Raw genomic sequence first — 26,692 nt, forward strand, 5'->3', positions numbered from 1 at the left:
CCCCTGTTATTGTAAGGCAGACCTTCTTAAGCAGTGCGTGGGCATTTGGATAGCGAAGTGAAAGACCCAAAACACAACAGAACACAAAACAAAACCCCCTTTCAGAAAAAGAAAACACAAACACCAACAATAGAAAACAAATACAAAAAACTAAACCAAAACAACAAGTGAGCAAACCAACAATCAAAACCTCTACAAACTACCTGAGGAACTTAAGAGTCTGAAATATTTGTGCAGAGTTTGGCTGCAAAACCTTTAGGCCACCTCATGGCGTTAGGAGATGGGGCTGGGATGGACTGGGTTGGAGTCTTGTTCTACGACCTTAAGCTCAGGATGCTGGCAGGACAAGAATAGCTACCTGAAGCACCCTGAGGAGCAGCAGCTTGCATGCAAAACAAAATATGGATGAAGCCTAATTTAGCAGAGCAGCCTTCTTGGATGCTATGCAAAATTGTTACTTTTTTCCTTGCTTGCCTGTCCCCCTTCACCCCCACCCTTTCCCCTTTTTTCTCCCCATCCCCTCTTTAAGTGCCCTGCTCAGTATGTCTCCCTCGTTTTCCAAGGCTCTGGTTTTTGAGTGGGACAGGCACACTCTTGATTTTTGGAATATCCCTAGATCCCTCCAGTTGTGCTTTACTATCCCTCTGGGAATTGCCCAGACCAAATGCCTCAGTGTCTGCCTTGTATTTGTTTTTGACTGTGATCTAGAAATCAGTCCTGGTGCCTAAGTCCTTGAAGGAGCTTGTGCCAGATGTCACATTCTGGGAATGATGTGTATGATGCTCTCTTCTGCCTTGTAGGAAGTGGTTAGAATTTATGTGAGTTAGTACTTATGTAGTTAACTTTGAAGAAGGAAAGATACCTTCTCAATTTTTATTTGATTAAAACTTCAACACAATTCTGTTAGCAGAGGCCAAACATGTCTCACTTTCTTCTTTTCCTAGTCCCCATCCCCCATAAATACATATTTGAACTAATAGCCATGGAAAGCATGGTGTGACTCATGACTTCTTCACTGCCCAGTGATGATGGTTCAGCAAGGAAGGGAGACAGACCTGTGGATTGGCAATTAAGGTGTTATTTCAGTGGCGGGATTTTGGCAAAAACTGAGGCAAGGATGCTAAACCGAGTTTTTCAGCAGCAATGGATATGCTGCAAATTGTTCTTGATATTTTCTTGCTGCTGCATTGTAAAAGAGAAGTGTCTGCTTTGATGTCTGTTGGAGGAATAGGTTAAAAAGCATTTTTTCAGTGGGAGTTTTGGATTTGGGATGGAAAAATAAGCAGTATTCTGCTTGCAGACTTGGTTTGGATTTGTGCTTTCTAGGAGGGAGTGGGTTTCTTGTTTTTGTAGGTTATCTGTTAATTACCTTATTAGGTGATTGAGCCAAGAGCTTTCTGTTTCATTGACTTGAAAAGAGGTTCAAGAAGCCTCTTTGTCATTAGCTGGCATAATTTGTATGAATTACCAAGGACTCTTGTCAATCTCTTTCAGACTTCAATGCTCCTTTGGGTGTTGAGTCCTGGCCCAGGCCAGTTGTGTGCAGGTTCAAGAAATGCTGCAGCAGCATTTACTTTGAGAGCTCTTTGAAAAAACCCGAGGAGAGGGTGGTAATGAATACTCTTTGCCTGTTGGCTATGAGGTGAATTCTGCCTCCTTGGATGTGGCTGTTCCAGTTTGCCCTGTGCATGATCTCATGCCAGGAGAGAGAACAAGCCAGGAGGTGCATTCTTCCTGCCCATCTAGCAAGCATGTTTAATCTAGTTGTATTTGGTTTTTTTGCTCCAGGTATTTGCTAGGAATAAGGTCACAATTTAAGTGTCATGACCATGATGCCATCATCCTTTAATTTGTCAGCAGTTATTTCTAGTGCTTGTCTGAACCATGAAATTAGTTTTGTAGGCTGGCCTTGAATATCCCAGTGTATATATACTGTAGTGTCCAGGAAAATCAGAGCAAGAGCTTGCCGAGGTTGACTTTCACTTCTGCACACCAGTTGGTGGAAACAGCATGACTTCAGCCTTAAATGCCATGCTGGTTCAAAGCCAAAGATTGCTGCTTTTCTGCAAAAGCATGAGAACTGAAAAAATAGTCACTGTGGCTCTCATGCTCTTTGGGAAGTTTTTTACTAACCACACTTAGCTTTTTCTTTCTCCTGTCTTTTCTTTGTCCTTCTGTGGCAATAAGGATGTACATGATGAGTGTAACAGCTGCATGATTGGAGCCACATCTCCAGTCCTTTGATGATTTCTCTCTTAAAAGGGAGCTTTTCAATAGCTTAGACTAACCTGGGTGATGCTAGTGATATGTCCTAGGTGTGGAGTTTTGGAGATTTGGTTGGAATACATTCTGACACCCAGCTGCTGCAGTGGGCACTTTATGCAGTTGCAGGTATTTCTCCGAAGGGTGAACTATTGTTTGCATTCCCAAGGCTGGAAGCCTTCAACCCAGAGAATGTGAAAATGAACTGTATTTGGCCTTTGCATCTGTGACTCAACCCAACTAGCGCTGGTTGTCTGGAAGCCATGCAATGTCCAAAATCTTTGCTGCTGCACAGATTTCCCTCAGTTACAGAGGTGTGATAGCTGGTTTGAAAAATGCTGAACATGTCCTGAACAATTACACTGGAAGAACTGCAAGTTCAGAGCTGCCTCCATTTGTGTCATATTAGACAGTGAGCTATTCCCTCTGGGAAAGGTACCAGGCTCAGTATCGTGTGGCAGGGAGGTGGCTTGTGTTGTGAGCTCTTGTGTCTTGTGTACCACTTGTAACATGCTGAAGCCCTTCTCATTGATGATATCACTGACTTTATCCCCAAACCATCCAGGGAAGCCAACGGTAGCAGCGGCAGCAATAGTTTGATTCATGTTCTTTCCCCACCTTGCAGAGAAGCTAATGACTGGAGGTGCCAAAGGAGTGATTAGCTGCATTCAGGTAGCCTTTTCCCTTTGAGTGCTAGGGGCAAGGAGATGATGGGCTTCGTTTTATCCTGGAAATAGCAGCCATCACTTTTGGACCCCTTCTGTCAGTGTCTGTAAGTCTTCAGAGCTGCTGTTAAATGTGTGGGTGAATAGAAAAGCAAAAAAAAAAAAAAGATGAGAGAAAACACTGGGGAAGCAATGCAGTGTGTGAAGATGGAAAGAAGGCTGGGTTAGAGGGGAGAAATGGAAATGGAAGATCTAACTGAGAATAGAGTTCTTACCTAGAATTAAAAATCTTACTTAAAATTAGTCTTGTTTTGAGAAAGGTTTAGGTATCATTCTTGAGAAATAAGCTTCTAAAACTAAGTTCCAGCTTAAATCTGGTGCAGGTTTGCATGCACTATTTTTCACCCACAGCCTGTTTTCACAGGAATTGCATTGTATTCAAGGTCTTAATAGGTAAAATTACACCACAAGGCCTCTTATCTAGTGGAGGCAGTCAATTTTCTCCAGAAAGAAGTACGCTGTAAGTCAGATGTAACCTTGAAGGACTGGGGAGGAAGTCAGAGCAAAACTGCTCTATGTGACAGTTAAAATCCTGAATGCATTTAAAAGCACTGTTGTGCATGGAGTTACTTTTAAAAACTTAATCTAAGGACAACTTGATGCAGATCTTGATAAGATTAGGCTGTGCAGTTGAGTGACACATATATAGCTTATTTCAGTGTCTCCTGAAGATGGATACTGTGATGTTGGGCAATTGTAGTACAAAAGCTTGAGGAGTTAAAGTTTGTGAAGTTGGAAAAGGTTCTTGGGTGTCTTAAAACGGGGAGCTCCTTTCTTTGGGGACTGGAATTGATGATCTGAACTGGCAAACTGAAACCATGTATCCTCTCACGATGTGCTCAGGGATGGAGTTACCAGTGAGAATTAGGTGATGGTGAAAGAAGCATTAGCTTTTGACTCTGGTCCCAGCTTCTGTATCACGAGATTGGAGAGGGCTTTTTCGACTTGCCTTCCTTTTTTTTTCTTCCTATCTTTTGTTCTCTTCATTGGAATGTATTCTGTTTTCATCTTATACTCAATAAAAGTGGAAACAACAGGAATTAAATGTGTGTGTGCGTGCTAGGGACCCCAGGGAGCAAGAGAGTTTGAAAATAAATCCCTCTGTCATGTACTTTCATTTTCCCCCCCTTTCTCTCTTGATTCTTTAAACTTAATGAATGTTCAAAGTAAACTTGATGAAATGTATTCACATCTGAAAGTCATGAGAGCAACAAAACTTACTTGTAGTGAGCTTGTGATGAGCTTGGTCTTGGCAGGATTCTGATAGGTAGACTTTAGCTGACTTTAGTGCTACATTGAAGTCCACATAATTTATTGTGGTTGAGAAGAAGGTGATTTATTACATGGAGTATTTAGAAAGGTGTTTGCTTGATTCTTCATTTGTGGCCAACTATTACATTAGCTCTTTCTAGCAGTAAACCCTCAAAATGGCCCTGAATTATGGAGCATTTGGTTGCTTTCTACTTCAGACTTAAAAGACACCTTCTAGAGTTATTCTTAGACAGTATCAAGAATATCAACACTCTAAAATGAATTCAATTCAGTGAAGTTCAATTTTGAGACTGTTATCTGTGACTTGGTATTTATACATTAGTTGAGTTTCTTTTAATAATTTCCTTTTGATCTTAAATGTTGAGTTAATAGGAAAAGGCATATTGCAGAATTTTGATTCTTTGAAAAGGAAAGGTGGATTTGAGAACAGAAGAAATACTAGCACCACTTTGGCTTTAAAACTTGCTGCTTCCTCCTCATTCAAGTCCCTAGGCATCATACTTGCATCAGGTGAAGCTGCTGGCACCTTGGCTTATATCCTGTTAAACTGCTAATTGAAGGTCTGTTTTGAAGATGTGCTGTTACTTTTAATTCAGATTGAGTCAATTTTGGTCGCTTTCCCAAGCTTACTTTTGGTGACTTGCCTGCTCTCACTTTCTCACTAGTGGCCAGATGTGTTCCTAGATTAGTATCATGCTTTTTTGCTCAGTCAGTGTTTGATGTGCATACGCTAGGGTTATCATCTTCAGGAGCACCTGGTTTTCTCCCATTTTCCATACTCTATACCAGGAAAATTGTACTGTCTCAGTTTTGGCTGCATAAGGCTTCTCTAATACTGAGTTTTCCCTAGACTAATCCCTTCCCACCCATGCCTCGATCTGAATTTCCAGGCAGGTATTGAGAGTCCTCACATTTCTGTTGCTTATTTGTTGGATGTCCTGATTGTGTTCATGGATCACATACACATTGTTTTTAGCAGGGCTGCAGCATTATTCCTACATCTTCTGTTTGCTTGATCTACTTTAATCTTCATTGTGATCTTCTCTGAACAGTGCATATCTTTCAGTGGTTGTATCCTACTGAAGGCTACTTTCTCTGTTGTTTATGCATTTATACTAATTGCAGCTTTGTATCTTGTACCAGGAGTTCAAGTTTGTGCCATGGGTGAATACAGAACAACCTTGCCACTAGCTGTGTTGTGTGCCTGGCTGTGGTTTTTACTAATCGTAGCACTGATTTTTTTTGTTCCTTTGCTGTCCATTCTTAACTTGCTGATTATTGTTTCATTGGTTTGCTGTGTCTTCTTGCTTATTGAAACACAGAGTGACAATTTAAATTGACTCCTTCCAGCTTTTCCTTGTCTCTAATTGCAAAGTTCTTTTATATCATTGCTGTACTTGGCTAGTTCACAAATGTATGTGTGCTTTTTCTACCATTTTCATTAATAGGTTTCTAGTGTTTTATTATGTAGTGAAGAGTTGGTTTTAATTCCTGGTTTTGAATTCTTTGGTTTCCACCTCACTAAACAACTTCAGAACAACCTTTTGTAACTGTTTAACAACCAGAAGGTGACATAATTTTATCCTGCTATTACTGCATTGAGGGGTAATCAAACTAATTATGGTGGATTTCTTTCTGTTTATAATTTAGGGAGATGTGCTCACTGACTTCTGATGCTTCCTGTTGAACCAAATAAGCAGCAAAAAGTCTTGAGTACAGTCTTAGCCTCAAAACTATGTATTTGGTGTCTTCTTCCTCTTCTGTCTTTAAAGAGACTCTTTGGAGGCTTTAGAATATTTCTTTTTTAGCCATTCTGGATTTTTTCTATTCCTTTGACTTTCTGTCCTCTCTTTAGTTCCCTCTGGCCAGCTAATGAGGTGGAAAATTGAGCAGTGGTGCAGAGTATTTTCACATGGCTGTAGTTCCAGCTACAGTGTTGTCCTTCCCTTTAGGACTGAGCTGCTGACTCCTTGTTTTCTAGGAGGTTTCAGCATTACAAATGCTTCATTTCAAGCTCTTGCTACATTGCTGGTCCATCTGCAAGCTGTTCTTTGCAGCTTTATGGCTGACAAGTTCCTGTTTGGTCTCCAGTAGAACAGAAGACACTTTGCCATCAGATTATTCCCCATTTTTTTCATTTTTTGCATATCTTTAATACACTTGCTGTTGAGTTGTATATGACTGATTAAAACAGTGCTATGGTTTTCACTCATGTGGGTGGTATACGAGTTCCCCTCAAAAAGAGGTTGTTGTCACTGTGTTGCAGTACTTGCTGGTGATTGCCATACATTTGTGGTCCTGGGCTGTAATTGATGGTGCACCCTCATCCATTTCCATTTGTGAAGCCTGGTGAGGTGCTGAAGAAGGCTGCTCACTTCAGTGATTATTGTGCTTAGGGCATAGTGTTCAGCTGTAGTTTGTGTGACACCTGGAGCTACACGTAATTTCACAGGAATAGCAGAGTTTGAAATGAACTGGACAGGACATCTTGTGGAAACCTGCCTCTTGATCTTCATTCATGCAGTTCCTGTGGCACTGGCAGTGTCTCCCTGGCAGTACAGTTGCCTGGTTAATCTAGAGAGAGCCAATGATACACAGAAAGTATATTCTGTAATGCACCTCTGTTGTAATTGTTTGCCTGGAAGGTGTAGAGAATTCTGATCTGTGAAAAACAGTCCTTCAGTTACTTCTTGCAGGGGAAGTTTTCCAAGGGAAACCCCTTGGACGGTCTGCGGTGAGCTCCCACTCCTTCCTTCCACAGCTTGGCCTGGTCTATAGGGTTAGACCTTTTTGAGAGCAAAATAGGCACTCATGGTTGAATGATAGTGAACCTAGTTCACTAATGAAGTTCACCAAGTTCACTGAGGGTGAATCCAGTTGCAAGAGCTCTGGCTTGACTATGCATGTAGAGGGAACCTAAGCTAGAATTACACATCACAGTTTACGTGCTCTTGGTAGTGTTGCCTGCTCTTCAGCATGGATATCCTGGTGCCAGCTTCTATCTTCTCCTTTCTTTCCCTCATCTTTACTTCCCCACATCTGTGGTACTGGAATTAGTGCTGGCTGTTCAGGAAAAAATGTTGTGGCTCCTGGACTGGGAGCCAGGCATTACCATTTCCTATGTCCTCAGTTGGTCTGGCTCTGAGGCAAACCAAGGGACTTGTGTCTGTGGATATTCTGGTCAGCAGAGGCTAGCCTATATATAGTTTGGTTGATGGCTTTAGGCAATCTATGATAAACCATGATCTTTTTTGGAGATGAAGAACAAGAGGGATTACAGTGACAAGCTTTCCAAACCAACAATTTATGTTTTCAAAGTATATCCATCAGTGGGGAGGTTGCAAAAACACATAGTATTTTGCAGTCCTTCATGTAGAAATCTGTGGCTTGCTTTTCTTACTTGGTTTGGTTTGTTTTTAAATACATGGGACTTGAGCTTACACTCCATTGTGCTTAGAAACTGCACAACGTGTTGGACATGTAGCCACTCAGGCAATGTGCTGATCTGTTGGCATGTACAAAAGAGGTTAAAAGTTTGTGTCATTTGAGGGTATGAGGGATGTAGAGGAGTAAGCTTACACAGTAGCATTTCACTTAAATCTGCGTGGTTGTGAAGAAGGTTATGTCTGACAACTCCACTGCTGGACACACAGCTGTTTGTCTAAAGGTCTCAATCAATTAAGATCTCTTTTGAACAGAGCTCTGTTTATAGATCAGCACTTATTATGTGAGTGGAAGATGAGTAACAACAGTAAAGTTAATAGCATTTTTATTCACTGACCTGACAGGTTGTTGTTGTCATAGTCCTTTGAGCACCATGGAAGCTTCTGCAATGTAACCACGCGCAGCAGGCACAACGGCAGATCCTATTGCTTTCCAAGAGTGTATTTTCAGGCTTAGGCATTTGTGCATTGCAACACAGGTGTGCTGCAAGGCACAAAATAACAAAGCTGCTAGGTTAGCTGCCCTTTCTCACTTGAAACAGCTAATTTCCCTTACTAATGTAGGTAAGTAAAATCCTATTGGCCTGTGTCAGACTCTTGTTTAAAAGGCAAAACTGTGTAGATGTTAATTCATACAGTGGTGCCAGCTTCATAAGCTCAGCAGTTCTTGATTTGCCTCTGCTTTATCGAAGCCAGATTTATGGTGTGGTTCTCACAACATTAAAATTTGGCTGTCACTAGCAGTTACCCTAATTTTTGGCTTGTCTGTATGAAGCTACTGCTTCTCAGCAGATGAGGGTGTCTCACCAAATAGCTCCTAGTTTAGATGGGTTTGAGTGCTGAGATCTTGCATCGATGGAAGCAGCATAAAACTTGTCCAGTCTTTTTGCCAGCTTTTCTCACCCTTATGCCATGTAAGTTGAGCTACAGAGAGCTTTGGTAGAAATTCTTCATGGGGAAAGTCTTAAGAGAAGAGCCTCTGCTCTCCATTCTCCCCTTTTTTTGACATTTGTGCAGTGTGCAGGACAGGGAGTCAAGTAAGGTGGAGCTGCTTTCTTTCTCTGGCTGTTCCTGGTGCTTCTCCAAAAGCAGGAATATGAATGTATGCTTTCCAGTGGCAAAGCAACGCACAGGTGTGATGCAGAATAAAGACTTTGTTCTGTGCTCTTTCCTAGTTGCTGGCATTGTTGTGTGGATACTATTTGATTTCTTTACTTGGCTTTTCTTGATTCTGTTCCCACTTTCAGTCTTGTCAGCTCACCCAACAAATATGTCAGGCACCCTTCCCACTCAGCACTGCTCAAAGTACTGAGAGAGTAATGTGCCATAGCTGATAGTTACCAGTTCTTCTCTGGTAGTGTTTGCTTGTCCTTCTCCTTGGGTTTGAGGGCAGAGAGAGAGGAGGCACTGTCCCTGGAGGTGTTCAAGAAAAGCCTGGATGAGGCACTTAGTACCATGGTCTAGTTGACTGGCTAGGGCTGGGTGGTAGGTTGGACTGGATGATCTTGGAGGTCTCTTCCAACCTGGTTGATTCTATGATTCTGTGACAGAATTGGACTTCTTGGTGGTAGCTGTTAGATGTATTAGGGGATAAAAAGTAATCCCAAACACGAGCATATAGAGAAGACTAAGAATCCATTCTTGGAAGAAAATCCTTATGTTGATGAGAACCTCTGTAGTATTTGAATCTAGTAGGCAGAAGCATTTTAGAGACAAGAGGTAGATTTAAAAGGGAATATGAGAATGATGATATGGTCAGCGTCAATGGCCAGCCAGCAGCATCAGCTAGAGCATTCACATGTGAGTGCCTGCATGATTTTACATAATTGGTTTTATGCTATTTTTCTACCAAAGGGCTGTGTAGTTGCAGTCTGCCTGTCCATCTGGTCAGTCTCTCTAAGTTTTGAACAGACTTTTTTTTTTTCCAGGTAAGCACTAATGAGTTTTGGAAATCTCCAAAATGTAGCTATTTATGGGAATGGGCTTGCAGCATGGCAAGAAGTCAAAAAGAGTTCAAAGGAGACCAAACTAGTTAAAAAATGTTTTGGGAAAGGAGGTCCTAAGAGTGACATTTGCTTACTTGGTAACCAAATAAGTGGTAATGCAGACAGCCATTTTAAATCAGCTGAAAAATAGACTTATTCCTCATTATGAACTAAAATATTGTTTAAGTGAACATAGTATAATCTAGAAAACCTCTTCATCCCTTTATCCTAACTTTTCACACTGTGAGAAGAGATACCCTTACTACTTGTGAGAAAAAAGGCACTGAAGAAGTTTGGTGAGGTAGTAACATTTCTTTTTGTGTGAACTTACTTGTCTGGTCGACATCAATTCTTTTACAACACAATCTAAACATATGTTGAAATAATAACAAAAAAGCCCAGGCACTTTTGCTGGCCACATAACTGTTTAGGCTCTTTGTCTTGAAAATAAATTTCCCAAACAGTTTTTGCAGCTGGAGAGAGGAGGATAACATTTCTGTCCTGATAGTGAGGAGGGATAGGTGTGATTCCATGACTGACTTGACTGCCACAGGGCAATGGACAAGAAAATGTGTCAGGTTGTCTGTACTTCAAATCTTGCTAAGAGCTGTTGATGTTTCCAAATCTTGTGCTGCGCATTTTGGCTCTGCATTTGGAGACACATATCCTCCAGAAAACAAAAGAGAGGTTTCCTATGACAAAGTGTGGGCCATGCTGCATGTTGTGAGCTTCAGGTACCACCTTTCCCCACCAATTTCCATTAAGGGATATGGATAATCACAGAAATATTTAGGTTGGAAAAGACTCTCAGGATCACCAAGCCCAACTGATAACCTCTCTTGTTCACTCTAAACCATATCTTCAAGCACCACATCCAGAACGACTTCTACATGCATCCAGGGTTGGTGACTCAACCACCTCCCTAGGCAGCCCATTCCAATGCCTGACCACTGTTGCTGTGAGAACATTTTTCCTAATATCCAGTCTAAACCACAGCTTGAGGCCATTCCTTCTTGTTCTATCGCTAATTACCCATGAGAAGAGACCAGCATCAACTTTTCCACAATGTCCTTTCAGGTAGCTGTAGACAGCAGTCAGGTCTCCCTTCAGCCTCTTTTTCAAACTAAATAGCCTCAGCTCCTTCAGTTGCTAAATAATGAGCAGCCCTTTTTCTTAGTCAAGCTGTGTATCTATACCTTAGACTCAGGTAACGAACTTTCAGTCACCTGATACATAAGATGATTGAAGGTTTACACCAGTTTTCTTGTGGATGAGAAAGGACAGTGAGGTTAGGGTGGTCTGATTAAACAAAATTGGAATGAAGGTGAAAATCAGCTCTTTAACTTTTCCATTTACAGCTGTTGCTATCTCACTGGATTAGTAGACTGGGGAATGTATCTTGATGTGAAATGTCACAAGGAACATGGAAGAAAGCTGTATGGTTTGTGTTCAGTTGAACATCCATTTAGTTTCCTTTCTCTGTAGGAGATCTGTTCCTTAAAACACTTCTTGTTGCCGAGAGCATGTAAGTCTGTAGTTGTTTCCAAAACACTCTAATTTGTACTTTATTAACATTTTCATAGATATTGTTGAGTGTCATTACTGAAATGATTCAGAGTTCTAAAGAGCCCTGATACACAGTAAGGGAGAAAATGCTGCATCTGTTTTACCTACTGTTTTTTTTGCTGCCTGTCCTTCAGACTTGGTTTTCTGAGGGGTGAAATCTCTGGATGTTAGAGTAATTACTGCAGATCAGTTCCTGAACTCTTTCAAGGGCTTTGTCAGCCACACAGAGGTGCAGTGATTTAGTCAAGGGTCCAAATACCTATTGTGTGTGCACAGTGGAAATAATGTAAAATCACAGAGCCACAGAATGGTGGGGATTGAAAGGGACCTCTGAAAATGGAGTCCAGCACCCTTGCCAGAGCAAATCACACAGGAACACATCCAGATAGGCATTGGGCAGCTTGTTCCAGTTCTTTTGCCACCCTCAAAGTTAAGTTCCTCCTCATGTTCTGTTTCCAAGTTTATGCCAATTACTTCTTGTCCTGTCACTGAGGGCCACAGAGAAGAGTCTGAGACTGTCTTCTTGGCACTGACCCCTTAGATATTTGTAAGTATTAATAAGATCCCCCCTCAGCCTCCTTGAAGCTAAATGAAGCCAGCTCTCTCGGCCTTTCCCCAAATGATGGCTATTCCAGTCTTCTAATCATCTTAGTGACCCTGCTCAGGACTCCCTCCAGTAGTTCTTTGTCCTTCTTGAGCTGGTGTGCCTAGAACTGGACTCTAGGTGAGGTCTCACCAGCATGGAGTAGTGGGGGAGAAGAACCTCCTTCGACCTACTGGTCAAGCTCCTCTTAACATATCTTGGGACACCATTTGCTTTCTTGGCCATAATGGCATGCTACTAGCTCGTGATCATCCTGTTGTCTACCAGGACTCCCAGGTCCTTTTCCTCAGAGCTGCTTTCCAACAGGTCAGCACCCAATCTGAACTGATAAACAGGGTTGTTTTTCCCCACATGCAGTATTGTACACTTGCCATATTTGATTTTCATTAGTTTTCTCCCCACCTACCTCTCCAGCCTGTCTAGATCATGCTGCATGGCAGCACAGCCTTCTGGTGTGTCAGCCACTCCTCCCAGTTTAGTATCATCAGCAAACTTGCTGAGGGTACACTCTGTCCCTTTGCCCAGATCATTAATGAGTATACTGAGTAGGGCTGGAACCAGTACTGATCCCTGGGGGACACTGCTAGCCACAGGCCCCCATCTAGGCTCTACCCCACTGACCACAACTCTCTGAGGTCTCTCCTTCAGCCAGCTCCCAATTCATGTCACCAATCCAATCCAATTCACAGTTGTTAAGCTTGGCTGTGAGAATGCCATGAATGTGGCATGAATTGTCTCTGCAGCAAGCCACAGATTAACTTGCACTGTTCACTTCAAATGTAGTAGTGAACAATATTGATAAGCTTTGATAGTCCTGGGACCTTAAAACTGTTGCAAATTTGTAATTGCTCCTTACACCTGCCCCAAGGTCTCCCATAGTGATACCAGGTAAGTGTAATCTATTATCTACTTCCTTTTTTTCCTGTTTTTGTTGGGGCTTGACCTTGAAATTGGTGGGAACTTTGCTGTTGCTGTAATTCACAGAGGAATGTGGCTGTTCCTGAAAATTCTCTTCCTTAGGAGGAGGTCTGCTTCTGCTTTGCCCTCTGGGGTTACAGAATGGTCTCCTTCAGCATGAACTGTGCAAGTACAGGTGTGACCCTTCCAATCCCATGATAACAATAACCATATTTGTGTACCTTTCCCACTTTTTTCCCTCTCTTCTTTTCTCTCCTTTTAAAGCCTGAGACTGCAGCTGTGCTGAAGCGCACTGTGGAGGCTCTTATGGAGAGAGGAGCCATTGTGAGAAACCTGGAAAACCTGGGAGAAAGATCTCTGCCGTACAGAATCTCCAAGCACAAGGAGCACCACAGAAGAGGAGGGTATGTGTGAGGTCCTTTTCCTTAAAATCCCTTAAAATGTACATCATTAACTTGGAGTTTAGCCTTCTCTGCAATTTTGGGGAGTACACCTGTATTGTCTGATTTTGGTAAAGGGTTTTGTGTCTCTGTGTGTCCATGTGTTGTGTTTCAAGTGTTTCGTGTCTTTTGTGGCATCAACTTTTTGTTAGTGTTTGATAGTGGTGTTCCAAGTAGCCTGAGCCCAGGCTGGCAGAACTCCTTTCCTCAGTGTACACAATGTTACTTTGTTATGTTGTTTTTGCCTAGCTGCTCTCCAGGCTGTCCACAAGTAGAAGTCATACTTAAACTGCTAGCTGCTTATGGGCAGGATTGATTCTTTTTCTCTAATGCATCTGAAGTAAATGTTGATTACTCTGTAGGACTTCTGCTTGTGTTTCTGATCAGCTTTTGTTAAGGATGTTGAAGATGACCATGTGGTTTACAGGAAGTATGATAGATGTAAATGAAGCTGTGAACTGGCGTTTTGGATGTCAGGCTCACTCTGCAAGTGCAGGGGGAAGGTGCTGCGGATCTCACCCCCTGCTCACTTACACCAGCTTGTCGTTGCTCCTTGGGGCTACCTCCAAAATGGATCCTGACTCTTGCTGCCTCTGACAAGGACCGAGAAGTGTTGCTAGGCAACCTGCACTGCACTGGGGCTGCCTGTGGTAATCAAAATAACAATTAACAACATGCTCCTCCTAATCCCTGTAATGCAACTCTGCCTAATCAGATGGCTGCTGAACCTGCCTGCCCACCAACTTCCATGAGGGCTGTTTGGCACTGGGGAAGGTGAGGTGATTTGAGGGGCACTTTCTATGAAGCCCTTCTTGGATCATCTCCATGGAGGTGGCTCACAGTTTCACTCCCTCTTCTGAGGACTTCTTCATTCTCCTGCGCAAGTGGGCATGGTAACAGCTGCCAGTTATAGTAGACTGACAGAAAGGGTAGAGAATGAAATCTCCACCCTATGCCTGTTACTTAACAGAAAGCAATGGCATTGTGGCCATATCTGTCTTGCACTTGCAATCCATGGTTTCCTTTAAAGCATGACCTGAGCCTGTCTGTTTTGCATCTTTGGATGAAATCTTATTGTCTACACATGGGAGGTAGTCAAAGACTTGTCTGAAACAGATTACAAATTACTTCATCTTTTTGTTGGAGTAGAAGCATCTTATAAAGTCTTTGCTGGTGGCTTAAGCAGGGCAAGGAGCATTGTAGAGGAAGGGAGCTAAGACACAGGGTCTGAGTTCCAGTAATCCTGAATGCTGAAGTTGAGACCTCTAGTTCTCAATTGATTTGGGTTTTTTTTTGGTAGTTTACTTAGCACTCTAACATCTCCCCACTGCAGTGACAGTTTCTGTTTGCTTGGGAGGCAGTACTTCTGCAGATCAGGTCTTGGGTTCTTCAAAAAACCAGTCCAGAAGAGAGTAGTAACCAGAATCACAAGAGCTATGTAGCAGAGATTAATAGAAGCCATTTCTCCAGAGGATCTTTCAGATGTGTAAACTAGCTGAACTCATTTACTGCAGCAGATTACTTACTTAATAAGCAGGATGAGGGAATATCTAGACTATAACCCTCTCTTTTGGAGAGTCCTCAGAGCAGATGTGTTTTGTGTTCTCAATGAAGCAAGGTTGCAAGGTTTCAGTAGCAAATAATTGCAATCGTGTATTGAAAAACGAGCAGCAAGTCATCAGATTAGTGTCACCATCACCATTCCTCCTCTGACTCCCGGTTCAAGTGCCTTTAAATATTTAGTGGTCATTCTGCTTTGCCCTTCACTTGGAAGCTCTGCATTTGAATATGATAGCTTCCTCCCCTAAACTGTTTGACTTCTTGAAAGTGGGAAGTGATGGAGAAAGATTACCACAGGAAATAGCTGTTTCGCTTACTTTCAATTGGAGAACAGAAATTCACACGAGATACTACAGAGGGGAGCAGAAGGCAGTTTCAGTACCCAGTACTGAGGGAGAATTTTTTTGTGTAGGTTACAGTTCAGCACATGGCTATGGTGGATTCCTTCTCTACACCATCCAATGCTTTGTACAATCTGTGGAATAAATTACTCAGAATATTAAACATAAACTAGAAATAGGAAGTGAAAAGTCAGGTTTTGAGCCACCTTATGAAAATCAGTCAGTTCTATTTTACAGAATCTATAAAAAAATATTTGTGGTGGTTTGGGGGTTTTTGTTTGTGTGATTTTTTTGTTTGTTTGGTTTGTGGGTTTCATTTTTTTGGTGTGTGGTGGTGTTGTTTGTTTGTGTTTTTTTTTAAACAGGACAGAGTTGAAATAGTCCCCAGAAGGTATTTCCAGGCATCTCACTAAGCTGGATTTATACACCTATATGTACTTAGAAATCCTAAATTCCTTTCTGCTTTGTAGAGTATTTTTAATTCTGTGTTCTCTGTCTCAGCAGGTTGGTATAGAGTGGAGTATTAAGGAGTAAAGCATGTTTAGTCTGGGCTTTTCCTGAAGTAGCTGAAAGGGCTTCTGTGAGCATGCAACTGATGCTCTATGACTGTGGTAGGGGGAGCATTGAATTTTTCAAAGCTTTTAAGTCTGGAGATTTTTTGGTTTGCTTTTAAATTTTCTAGCTATTGATTTTCATTTGTTTTGTGATTCTTGGGTTCCTTCCAACCTAATGCAATCTGTGAAACTCAATATTCGTAGCAATAAACTGTATGACAATGAGTGCAATACAATAGCTGTAGCATGGGTCAAAGCATAGAGATGGCTCTTGTCCTGGTGACAGCTGCATGAACCTGTCACTCAGGCAAGGAATCCCGTCCACCTGGACCTGTGTGGGGTGTCCTGAAAACCAAACTAAATCAAAGCAATCTTTTTCATCAGCTTAGTGAGTCTATCTTTGCTCCCTTCTAAAACTCCCAATGCTATCCAGGCTGGTGCTCTGGACAGCACCAGCTATTAACAGGTCAGCTGAGATGTGCTCCGTGGCATGCCTAGTCATCATCTGTCTCCTGTATGTTTTCTTCATGTAGTTGATTCTGGTTTTAACTGCAATTCAGTCTTTTAATATACAGCATATCATAAAATGGAGTGACTGACAGTGAAAGGACTCATGGGTGTGATGTCCATGGCAAAGCTACTGCTGGACTTAGCCAGATTTTGGTAGTGTCCAGCAGTGAACAGTAAAGAATTACACTTGAAAATGAGTATTCATAATTCAGTAGGGAGGGTAGTTGTATCCTTAATAAGAACCTTTTTATTTTCCCTCTGAGTTCTGCAGTGCTTCAGCGTCGTCTGTCTCAGGTATACTGTATTACAGGCATGTTACAAATTCGAGAATATCCAGGAGACCTTGCAGAGAATTAGAATTTTGCTGTCAATTGATCTGTTAATCTGAGATTTTTCAAAGCCTGTCACAGGGGATTGTGGCCCACAGCTGTCACTGGAATGAGCAGTTTTACTTTCCCAGGCAGATTTGAAGACCTCAGATGATAACGCAGAATTGACTTGTTTCTTCTCAGGAAATTATATTCACTGAGCATGTGGTGCATCTGGATTAAGGGTCTATTAAAACAAATTCAGGTCTTTCTCTTAAATGCACCTATTTTGGCAGAAATCACTCTCCTTTTTCTAGACACCCAACATCAGCAGCTTTTGCATTTAAGTAATTACAACAATAGTGTTATAACGATAACAGTAGGAACTGTGTGGATATGTCTGAGGAACTAAACTTTGAAATCACAGCTTTTTGCTATTTTTAAACTGAAGCTGAATTAGGTACTAATTCAATTTGTGGTATTAATTGCTGTTAATAGAACATTAGTATTTTGTTTTTAAAGACTTTAAGAGCATGATTCCAGTAACATCTCACAAAACTATAACAAATACTATTTACCTTACAGGTTAATAAACCATGTGAACAACAAACTGGTTCCATTGTGGGTTAGATGTGTAAATTTAGTTGAGGCATTGAGCCTGAGTGACTTGCCCATGGCCACTTTGTCTCTGAAAGAAACAGTGGAAAAATGTAAATATGGATTTACAACCTTTACCTCCTAATGGACAACAGATTTGTGCCAAGTATTTGTTTTACTAGCCCCTGCTTGTTTATAGTTACTAATGAGTTGTATCTAAATTACTTTTAATACTGCATTACATGTATCAGGAGGTGCTTATTTCTGGAACAAACAAATGTGAACTGATTTAAATAGGGTGTGTATTGGTATTTGAATCCAAGGAATGTTAAAATCCAGGTTTGTTGGCTGTTTAAGGTGATAGAGAAGCAGTGAATCCTTCAGAGCAGCTTGCAAACAGAGGATCCAGCCTGAGACTGGGTGATGACATTGCAGAGCCATTGCACATAATTGGTCAGTGCTAAACTGGAGAATATTGCAACTGCTTGTAAAGTGATACATCTCAGCAGCACAGCACTTTTTGGCATACCTGTTTTCTTTGGCCTTGCCAGGCTATGTCTTAATCATATGCTTGTGACACTTCATGCTTCGGGGCACCAGATAAAGGAGGCAGTTCTGGGGGCTGTGGTTGGTATGTAGGATATTTTTGCTTTAGGGGAGATGGTACAAAGGTGGCTGCAAAGCAGATCTTTCTAAGCTTCAGACACTCCTTTGGGAAGGTGGCTCAAACTTTTTGCAGCCTAGGAATCTGTTAAAATGGAAGAAGCTATGACAGAGGCTTTGGAAAAAAGAGTGCCCAGGTGTGCCTGGATTTTGAATCCTGTGTATCTTGCTGTATCCTAGAGATTTAGATTAATAGAAATGCACTGGGTTGGAAGGGACCCCTAGAGATCATCTAGTCCAACCCCTCTGCAGTAAGCAAGTACATCCCCTACGAGCCTGACCTTGAGTGTCTACATGGATGGGACCTCCATCTCCTCTCTTGACAACGTGTTCCAGCATTCCACCAATCTCCCACTAAAGAACTTCTTCCTAATGTCCAATCTACATCTACCCTTCTCTAGTTTAAAACTATTGCCCCTTGTCCTAGTGCTACATACCTTTGTAAACAGCTCCTCCCCTGCTTCCTTGCAGGTCTCCTTCAGGTATTGGAAGGCTGCCTGCTGCCTGGCAGGTCTCTCTAGAGTCTTCTCTTTTCCAGGCTGAACAGCCCCAATTATTTCAGCCCGTCTTTGTATGAGAGGTGCTCCAGCCCCCTGATCACTTTTGTGACCCTCCTCTGGACCTGCTCCAGCAGGCCCACATCCTTCTTGTGCTGAGGGCCCCAGAGCTGGTCATAGAACTCCAGAAGAGGACTCGCTAGAGTGGAGTGGCAGAATCGCCTCTCTTGATCTGCTGGCCACACTTCTTTTGATGAGGTCCAAGATGCAACTGGCTTTCTGCAAGTGCACATTGTTGGCTGATGTCCAGTTTTTTTGTCTAGCAGTACCCCTAGGTCCTTTTCCACAGGGCTGCTCTCTATCACATCCTCGCCCAGGCTGTACTGATAAAGGTAATTGCCTGGACCTAGGTTCAAGACCCTGGACTTGCTCTTGTTGAACCTCATGAGGTAATCTGTACTCCTCCAGCGTGTCCATGGCCCTCTGGATTATATCCTGTCCTGCTGGCACCCAGTCAGTGTCATCTGCAAGCTTGCTGAGGCTGCTCTCAGTCCCACTCTTTGTATCATTGATGAAGATTTGTTGTTAGGGATTGTATTTTCCTACTTAGTGTTGCTTCCATTCTTCCTTTTAATACACCTGTTGTAGAAAAACCCCCACACACTTGAGCTTGGGCAGTGCTCAGATTTAGTAGGGCTTTGTAAGTTCACAGAGCACTGTACCCTTTCCCCCCTGCTTTGTTTTGTATATGTTTGTGCTTTCCCCTATGAAATCTGCCTGCAATAGAGGGAACTTTCCTAGCCCTTCTCTCCCTGCATTTTTATTTCATTTACTCTATTTGTGAGTTCTGCAGCTAAGCTGTGCATAGTTCTGATTATTAATAACAATTTCCATGTTCTATTTGCCAGTTTTTCATTGCCTTGAGGGTTATTTTTTTGCCTTTCAAATCTGACTCTGAAAAGATGGCAATTTTCATGTGTTGTTCTCTTGCTGGTCTCTTATTGTTTTGCCTTTCACTCCCAGTTATCTCATCAGCTCGCTTGTTTTCTGAAATAGTGAGCTCGGGTCTTACTTTTGTTCTTGCCAAATTGTGTTTTTGAATCTTACCTTAATGTCTGCATGGGGCATTTTCTGTAGGAGCTGTGCAGGAACCCTGGTGGTTGTCAGAGCCTACTGAGGAGCACAGGATTTAGACTGATAGCTTCTTGTGGGATTGGGTTGTGAAGGATTACACCAAACTAATGATCTGTTTTAATTTTGATATCCAAGCAATGATTGTTAATAACTACTGAAACTGTTTAACATTGAAACTCACCAGAAACTTATTCACAGGTTCAAAAGAAATGGAGAGGTTGGAAAACCTTCTTCTTGAAGTGGCAAATGCAAATATTGTACTGGAAGAGGCTTTTGAGTATTTCCTCACAGAATTACAAGTCAGGCAGTACCCAAAGCGAGTGGAACTCGGTCTGACTGGCTGCTGAGACTTGATTTCTCCCAGGCTTCTGGTGAAAGAAGGCAGACAGTCTCTGACTTTGTCCCTGGCTCTTCTGGACAGTCTGTGTGTCTCCAGGACTTGTAGTCTTAGCAGGAAGACTTTCAGGGGCAGGCAGGATGCCCTGAGGTGTGCATGGCCTCGGCACTGTGTCACGCTGGGGGCTGTGCAGGGTGACTGCCTGCAGGCATTTGGAGCCCGTTCCTGGTAAACTCTCCAGGCAAGTTTGGGATGCAGAAATGAAGCGACAGCAGCCTCGTGCTACCTGCTCATCCCTGTTCTCAATATCCAGCCCAGGACTAGTGGGGCATTGGGCATGGATTGGCCAATAGGAATGGCACTTTGCCAGGCCTCACTCTATTCCATGAAGCCAGGGCTTTCGCCCTCCCCTCCCACGGTTGCTTCCCTAGCACAGAAGGAGGGGCGCAGGCAAACATGCCTGGGCATGGCTGAGCCCATCTTTGCCCCATCAAGCTGTTGTGGCAGGAACTATCCAGGCGGGGGAGAACTCTAAGGTGGGGGCCCCAAGGCGGGAAGCCCCCCAGTATTTATGCTGCTCCTAGACAAAGGGTTCATTTACCACTCCCTAGGTGCGAAGACCGCAGCCAGGCCCCAGCCCGATCCCAGCGTGGGCACTGCCCGGGCACCCCTCGTTCTGACAGGGCCCTTGGCTCCCCCCTGCACGCCTGCAGGGCCGGGGTGGAAACAGGTTTTTCCCGCCTTTTCCTCTCCCGTTCAAACCACAGAGGGAGGGACTTTGGGGTACACCGACTGCAGGACACAGGCCTACCACCACACGGGTATGGCAAATCCAGGTTTTAGCTGTGCTGTGAGCTTGCTTGTGTGATGGGGAAATGGCAGGGCAAGGAGGTCCTGTCCCGGGAGCGCAGCGTGAGGAACTTGGCTTCCCTGTGGCACTGCAGTTACTCACTGGGAGCACCAAGCTCCACTACGAGCTTCCTCTCTTGATTGCAAGAGGGAGGCTGTCCTGGGCTTCCCAAAGGTGACTCTGACCTCCTCTGGGTTGCTTAGGGTCCAAAGTGGTGCTGCCTCCCGCAGGATCACCTTGTGTTTTGCCCTCTTTATGTGGTGTGTGACGTGGTGTGGCTTTGCCACAGTGTGTGCTCAGGAAAGGGGGCACAGCTCTCTCATTGCTCAGTGCCTCAGTGGCCCAGTACACAAGGAGTAGATAATTGCTAAGAGGAGTATTTCAGCGACTGAAAATCATGTTAAGGCATTTGAATATTTTGGAAACATAGCTGCACCAATTATGTGCCATGTTCAGATGTATGGATACAGTGGTGTTTGTTTGTAAGAGTGGAATAATAGTTGCCTATCAGAATTGTTCTCTGGAATGCTTACAAGTTCTGACAAACCTTCTTCCCACTCTAGTGAAGTCCAAACTGCTTCATGGTTAAAGGACTTCATCCTACAGAGAAATGTACTGATGTGTTTACAGACTCAGACAATTGTCAGAGTTGGAAGAGACCTCAAGGATCATCCAGTTCCAGCCCCCCTGCCATGGGCTGGGACACCTTCCACTGGATCAGGTTGCCTAGAGTCACATCCAGCCTGGCCTTAGAAACATCCAGGCATGGGACTTCCACCACCTCCTTGGGCAACCTGTTCCAGTGTCTGACACCCTTATGGTGAAGAACTTCTTCCTAATGTCTAATCTACATCTACTCTCCTTTAGCTTGGATCTATTCTCCCTAACCCTATCGCTACCTGACATTCTAAAAACAGCTCTCTTGTAGGCCCCCTTCAGATACTGGAAGGCTGAAATAAGATCCTGGAGCCTTTTCTTCTCCAAACTGAACAATCCCAACTCTCTCAGCCTGTCCTCATAGGAGAGGTGCTCCAGCTCTCCGGTCACTGTCATAGCCCTTCTCTGGATGTGTTCCAACACATCTGTGCCTTGTAAGAGAGGCTCCAGAACTCAACACAATACTCCAGGCAGGGTTGCGTGAGAGTGGTGTAGAATCACCTCCCTTGATCTGCTAGCCACACTTCTCTTGATGCAGCTGAGGACACAATTGGCTTTCTGGGCTGCAAGTGCACACTGGGGACTCATATTGAGCTTCTCACCCACCAGTACCCACAAGTCCTTTTCTTCAGGGCTTTCTCTCTGGTCACTGCCCAGCCTATACCAGTGCCCAGGATTGCCCCCACACAGATACAGGACCCCGCACTTGGTCATGTTGAACCTCATGAGGTTGGCATGAGCCCAACCTGTCTAGCCTGTCAAGGTCCCTCTGGATGGCATCCCTTCCCTCCAATGTGTCTGTTGCACCATGCTCAGTAGCTTCTCGATGACCAAAGAGGAGGAGAGGCAAACAGAGGAAAGAGTTTGCAGACATAACCTTTCTTAATACCACCAAGCTCAGTTTTGGTACACAGCCTGTGTTATTAGTTTCTCTTCATTCTTTAGAGCATCTTGATCTGTTTCAGCAAGAAAGACTTCTGGACCTCTACTGCACATGGATAAGAACAAAACCAGTTTGAATATTTGAGTATTATGCACGTTTGTGGTATCTTTGCTAAATTGATTATCTTCTTCCACTAGATGGGGCTTGCTTCATTGATGAGTTGAACCATTACTTTTCCTTCAGATGCTTTTGTCGACCGGCACATACATGTAAGCATGGATATGCCTCAAGTATCAGAGCCCTGAAATGTGTGGTTTTTTTCCTTCCACCTTACCTGAGGGAGTGCAATTTGTAGTTTTAGTGCTTTTCAGAAGAAATGTCACCATGTAATAAGTAGTTTGTGATGTCAAGGCGCCAGGATCATTTGCTGATGCATTAAATTCTGTAGCGTCCTTGTGCAAGGAAAACTGATTAAATTCGTTGTCTGCTTTCAGATGGTGGGCTTAGTGGGATGGGAATCAGTCACCATTTCGAGTTTGGTTTGGTTTTTTTTTAAGCTGAAAATTATACAGAAGGCAGAGAACTGACAGAGGCAAAATTAATACTTGCTGCTGTAATTTCAGCCCTGCTCATAACAATTTTGCAGACTTCTGAAATGCTCTCCAGTGAGGATGACTGTTCAGATACTCCAAGCAGATCAGGCTGGTTTCTCTTCTGCAGTCTAACAGTATTTTTTAAAATTACTTTTCTCCAACACTGCAAAATGCCTTTCCATTAGTTAATAAACTTCATAATGGGCATCTGTGCATGCAATTTGACAAATGAAATTTCTGAGGACTGGAGATAGTAAAATATTTTTTCCCTCAAAGTATTAACTCACTATGGGTTGTTTATGTCATTGCTGTGGCACAGTCCAGTTACTAAGGTACCAGCTTTTGGTTTTGATCTGCTGTTTCCCCACTTGCTGCCCTTGTGATTTTCTAGGGGCTATTCCATAAAGGTAACAAGGGTACTAGTCCTTCCAGCTACAAAATGAGAATCCTTCTGAGTATGAACTTGCCTGGCAGGCCTGCTCTGCTGAGGAAGGGCAGCTACCAGAAGAGTTGGGGGGGTGGGAAATGGCAAGCTGCTTCTCTTCAGTGGTCCCATAGATGAAGAGATCATTCAAGTGGAAAAAAAAAACAAAACCAAAAAATCAATTTGTATGTGATTACCTTAATGAATATGAATGCCTAGCTGTTCTCAGACAAGTGCTGCTGCTTGCTTTCCTTCAGGTGTTTCCCTGTTTGATGCCTCACTTGCTCATCAGAACATCTTTTCTTTGTGTCTTCTGCAGCCCCACTGGGGAGGCTTCCATTTGCTGTGCAAAAGAGAAATGTAAGCATACAGACATTTTTTTTGGGCACAGCCATGGGACTACACAGCCTCTTCCACGTCTACCATACGTGTGATTTTTGTCTCTGCTCTCCAGCTGACAGAGTTGTACTCCAGAAGGGTTTAAAAGTGCATTTTGATCCAGGTGCTTTTCAGAGTTCTTTGAAGTCCTAAGCTGTTTATTCGAAAACAAAATATTTGAGTATCCTTAGGACTGGAGGATCAAGCAATTTCTGTCTTGAATGTGTTAAAAAGGAGAAATGAAACCTGGATTTTTTTAATTTCCCCCCACCTCTCATGTGCAAAGATGTGACCTCCTTTATTTGAAAATTCTATGCTGTTTTAAGTTTTGTTTCAGTTAATGCATTGTTTTAATACGTTTCAGTTTGCTCTGCTGCATTTAAATCATTCTTCTATTTACAGTGAAGCAGGATGACAAAAATAACTCTGGTCTCATATTGAGTCAGTGGAATTTTCCTGCATTTCTCCCCTGATGCCTGACTCCTAGAGAGCCTAAATGCTTTTGCATTTTTGCTAGAAAAAATGAGGTGGTTTCCCTCCTGCATTCCTGTTTTCCCCCCTGTCTTTAAATCTCACTGGGATGTGGTTTTGTTTACTAGACAAACAGTATCTACAGTGTTGGGTATTGGGTCATAGATCACTGCCTGAAATTAAGGTGGCTGCATGCCTTATGGAGGGTGGATTAAAAACGCCACGGCCTCATGAGAGTTGGTTTAAATATGCCTGTTTTGGGGGGAAGGGCTTCCAGATCTCCTCAGGGATTGCACTATCAATTGTGTTTGGTTATGGCTTTTGCAGCTGTTAGTTTCTCCTCTTTCTTTAATGCAGAAACAATGTTTTATATGTGGGCCTTCCTTTTCTCCTCTCTTTTTGTCTTTTTTGGCAGAAGGCAGCAAACGTTGCTTGTTAATGCTGGAAGGTGGTGGTTGTTTTTAAAAACTTGCCTTGTTCCCAATTACTGCAGTTTGGTACTGTCAGATAAAATACCTATTCTGCTAGGAGTCATAAAGATAGGCTGTAACAGCTCATCCTCCCATCCCCCCCTGCTCCTTCAGTTATCAACAGTGCGTCAGTGGAAATTTCCACCCTTTGCTAATGTGAGAGAAAGCACAAAGTTGCAAAGCAGCCTTTGGAGGAAAAAAAAACCCCACGGTGTTGCCGTTTTAGGAACACAATGGAAAGCAGCATACAACTTGCGAGCAGAAATGAAGTCAAATTGTTGAGAAAAGGTGGGACTGAAGTGGTGCAGCAAAGAGCATGGGTTGGAATAGGAATGAGTGCCCTTTCGAAGGGAATGGGCTGTGAAAGTGATGATAGATCACCAGCTAGAATTTCTTCCCCCATCTTCCTTTTGGTTTGCTGCCATTGTGAGAGGATTTGGAAGGCTTCTTCCCAAGGAGAAGAGTTGAAGTGTCATCTGTTAAATTTACCAGTGGCTTCTAATAGCTTTAACAGAAAATACTACTTGCCCTTTTTGAGTGTGCATCCTTCAGATATTGCTGTGCAGTATTTCTAATGAATTATCCAAGCTTAAAAATTGTTTCTCTCCCTAAACTTTTAAACAGGTGCCATCTTTTAATTCTGGAGACCAGAAAACATCAGGCAGTTCAGGCTTACAACTATATTAAGCCAAATCCTGTTCCCCAGTGAAGTCTGTGAGGATTTGCAAGGAGGACTGAGCCCACCAGTGTTGCTCCAAATCCTGCTTGAAGCAAGTTATTCCAGTAGCTCTTAGCAGCCCTCTTGCAGTCAGAAGAGCAGCACCTTTGCTGACGTGACCTGGCACTGGGCTCTTGGCTTCAGTGATGCTCAGCCACAGATAGCCCCCCCAGCAGTGACATTTTTTTTGCTGTCAGACCCTTCACATACAAGAATTCAGTTCTTCAATCTGGTCTTTCTGCAAAAGACTTCAGAGAGTAATTGTGGCTGTTTATGTAGAGGACTGCATAAGGACTTTGGATTAAGATGTCTGGCTAAGGAGAAGCATCTTTGCTGTGCTTTCCACAAGTGGGTTCTACCTCTGTGTAGTAATCCAACAAGCTCTCTTCGAGTAATTTCTGGCCCATTGAATCTCCTTTGTGTTTAACATTTTTGATAAAACACATTTAGTTGGATGGAAAGAAACCCCATGCAGTGTGAGTAACATGAACGTGTCTGTTGTTCGTGACCTCATCTCCTGTATTTCCTCCTCAGACTCCCAGTTCAGCTTTAAACTTGGTGACTTACCCTCTGAGATTACCTTTATGAAGATGGATAGTGATGCTTATGCTAAGCTGGCTCCTCTCTGCTAGGTACAGTGTTTAAATCAAACTGGGGTGCTTAATCATCTTTGGGTAATGTGACTTCATTTAAGGGCCATCACTCTCAGCATGTACTAGTGAGTGAAGTACAAGGAGAGGGGCAGTTTAATAAGAGGCTGTGTAAAGATTAAGATGAAATAAATAGGCTGGAAGCACAGTGCTGTACATTTAGGCTTTAAGTTACTGATAGTCCCTGCAAACAAGGTGAGTGGTTAGTTCTCTTCAGTAGGATTTTGGAGACAGTTGCAATGTCTCTTTATTGTGTGATGCCAAATGCAGACAAAGCTATCACAAAGCATTCTGGTTACAGCTGTGTTGACCATTTTGCTTCATTACAGCATTCTAAGGGAAGAGGGATGGCCAGTGACATGGCTCACTTGTTTTTTGCATTAGTCTGGTGGCTGCCACTAGATTGCTCCTAACTGGGAGGGAAAACAGACATGTTGCTTATGAAGTCAGGGTATGCATCATGTTAAGAAATGGGATCTAGTTAATGTGCAGTGTGTGGTTGTGTCCCTTGTCTGAAATGGGGCTCATGAAGTGCAGTAGACCTCTTTGTTTATTTGAACATACTGGGTTTATAAAAACCTCTTGCAAAGCTATAATTCAGCTTATGTATGAGGTGCAGTTCTTTGGCAAAGGAGTTTATTGCAGAAGTAACCTTGGTGACCTAAGATATTAATGGGAAACAATGTTCTCCTTCCCTTAGGCAGGCAGTCGGCTTTTTCTTTATAGATGGTCAAGGATAGCTGTGTGGTGAGCACAAAGTGCTTACCTGGAGCAGTGCATTTTACACATGTTGTGCACATGGGAAAGTAAGACTTCTTCAGTCCCACCTAGGTGAGCATGACAGTGCCTTGCCAAGTTCCAACTGCACAAGTGGGCATTGTA

At 43.0% G+C, this 26,692-nt stretch overlaps 1 protein-coding gene across 1 annotated transcript in view; it reads left to right on the forward strand.

Moving 5' to 3' along the window:
• The window catches only part of MRPS6 (mitochondrial ribosomal protein S6), a 51,480-nt gene that overhangs the window by 22,667 nt on the left and 2,121 nt on the right, over positions 1 to 26,692 (forward strand). Inside the window, exon 3 of the mRNA XM_064152208.1 lies at positions 13,040 to 13,179. Coding sequence (XP_064008278.1) covers positions 13,040 to 13,179 — 140 coding nt within the window. The remainder of the gene's footprint in view (positions 1 to 13,039; positions 13,180 to 26,692) is intronic.

Source organism: Pogoniulus pusillus, chromosome 12 (genome assembly GCF_015220805.1).
Source record: "Pogoniulus pusillus isolate bPogPus1 chromosome 12, bPogPus1.pri, whole genome shotgun sequence".
Lineage (NCBI taxonomy): Eukaryota > Metazoa > Chordata > Aves > Piciformes > Lybiidae > Pogoniulus > Pogoniulus pusillus.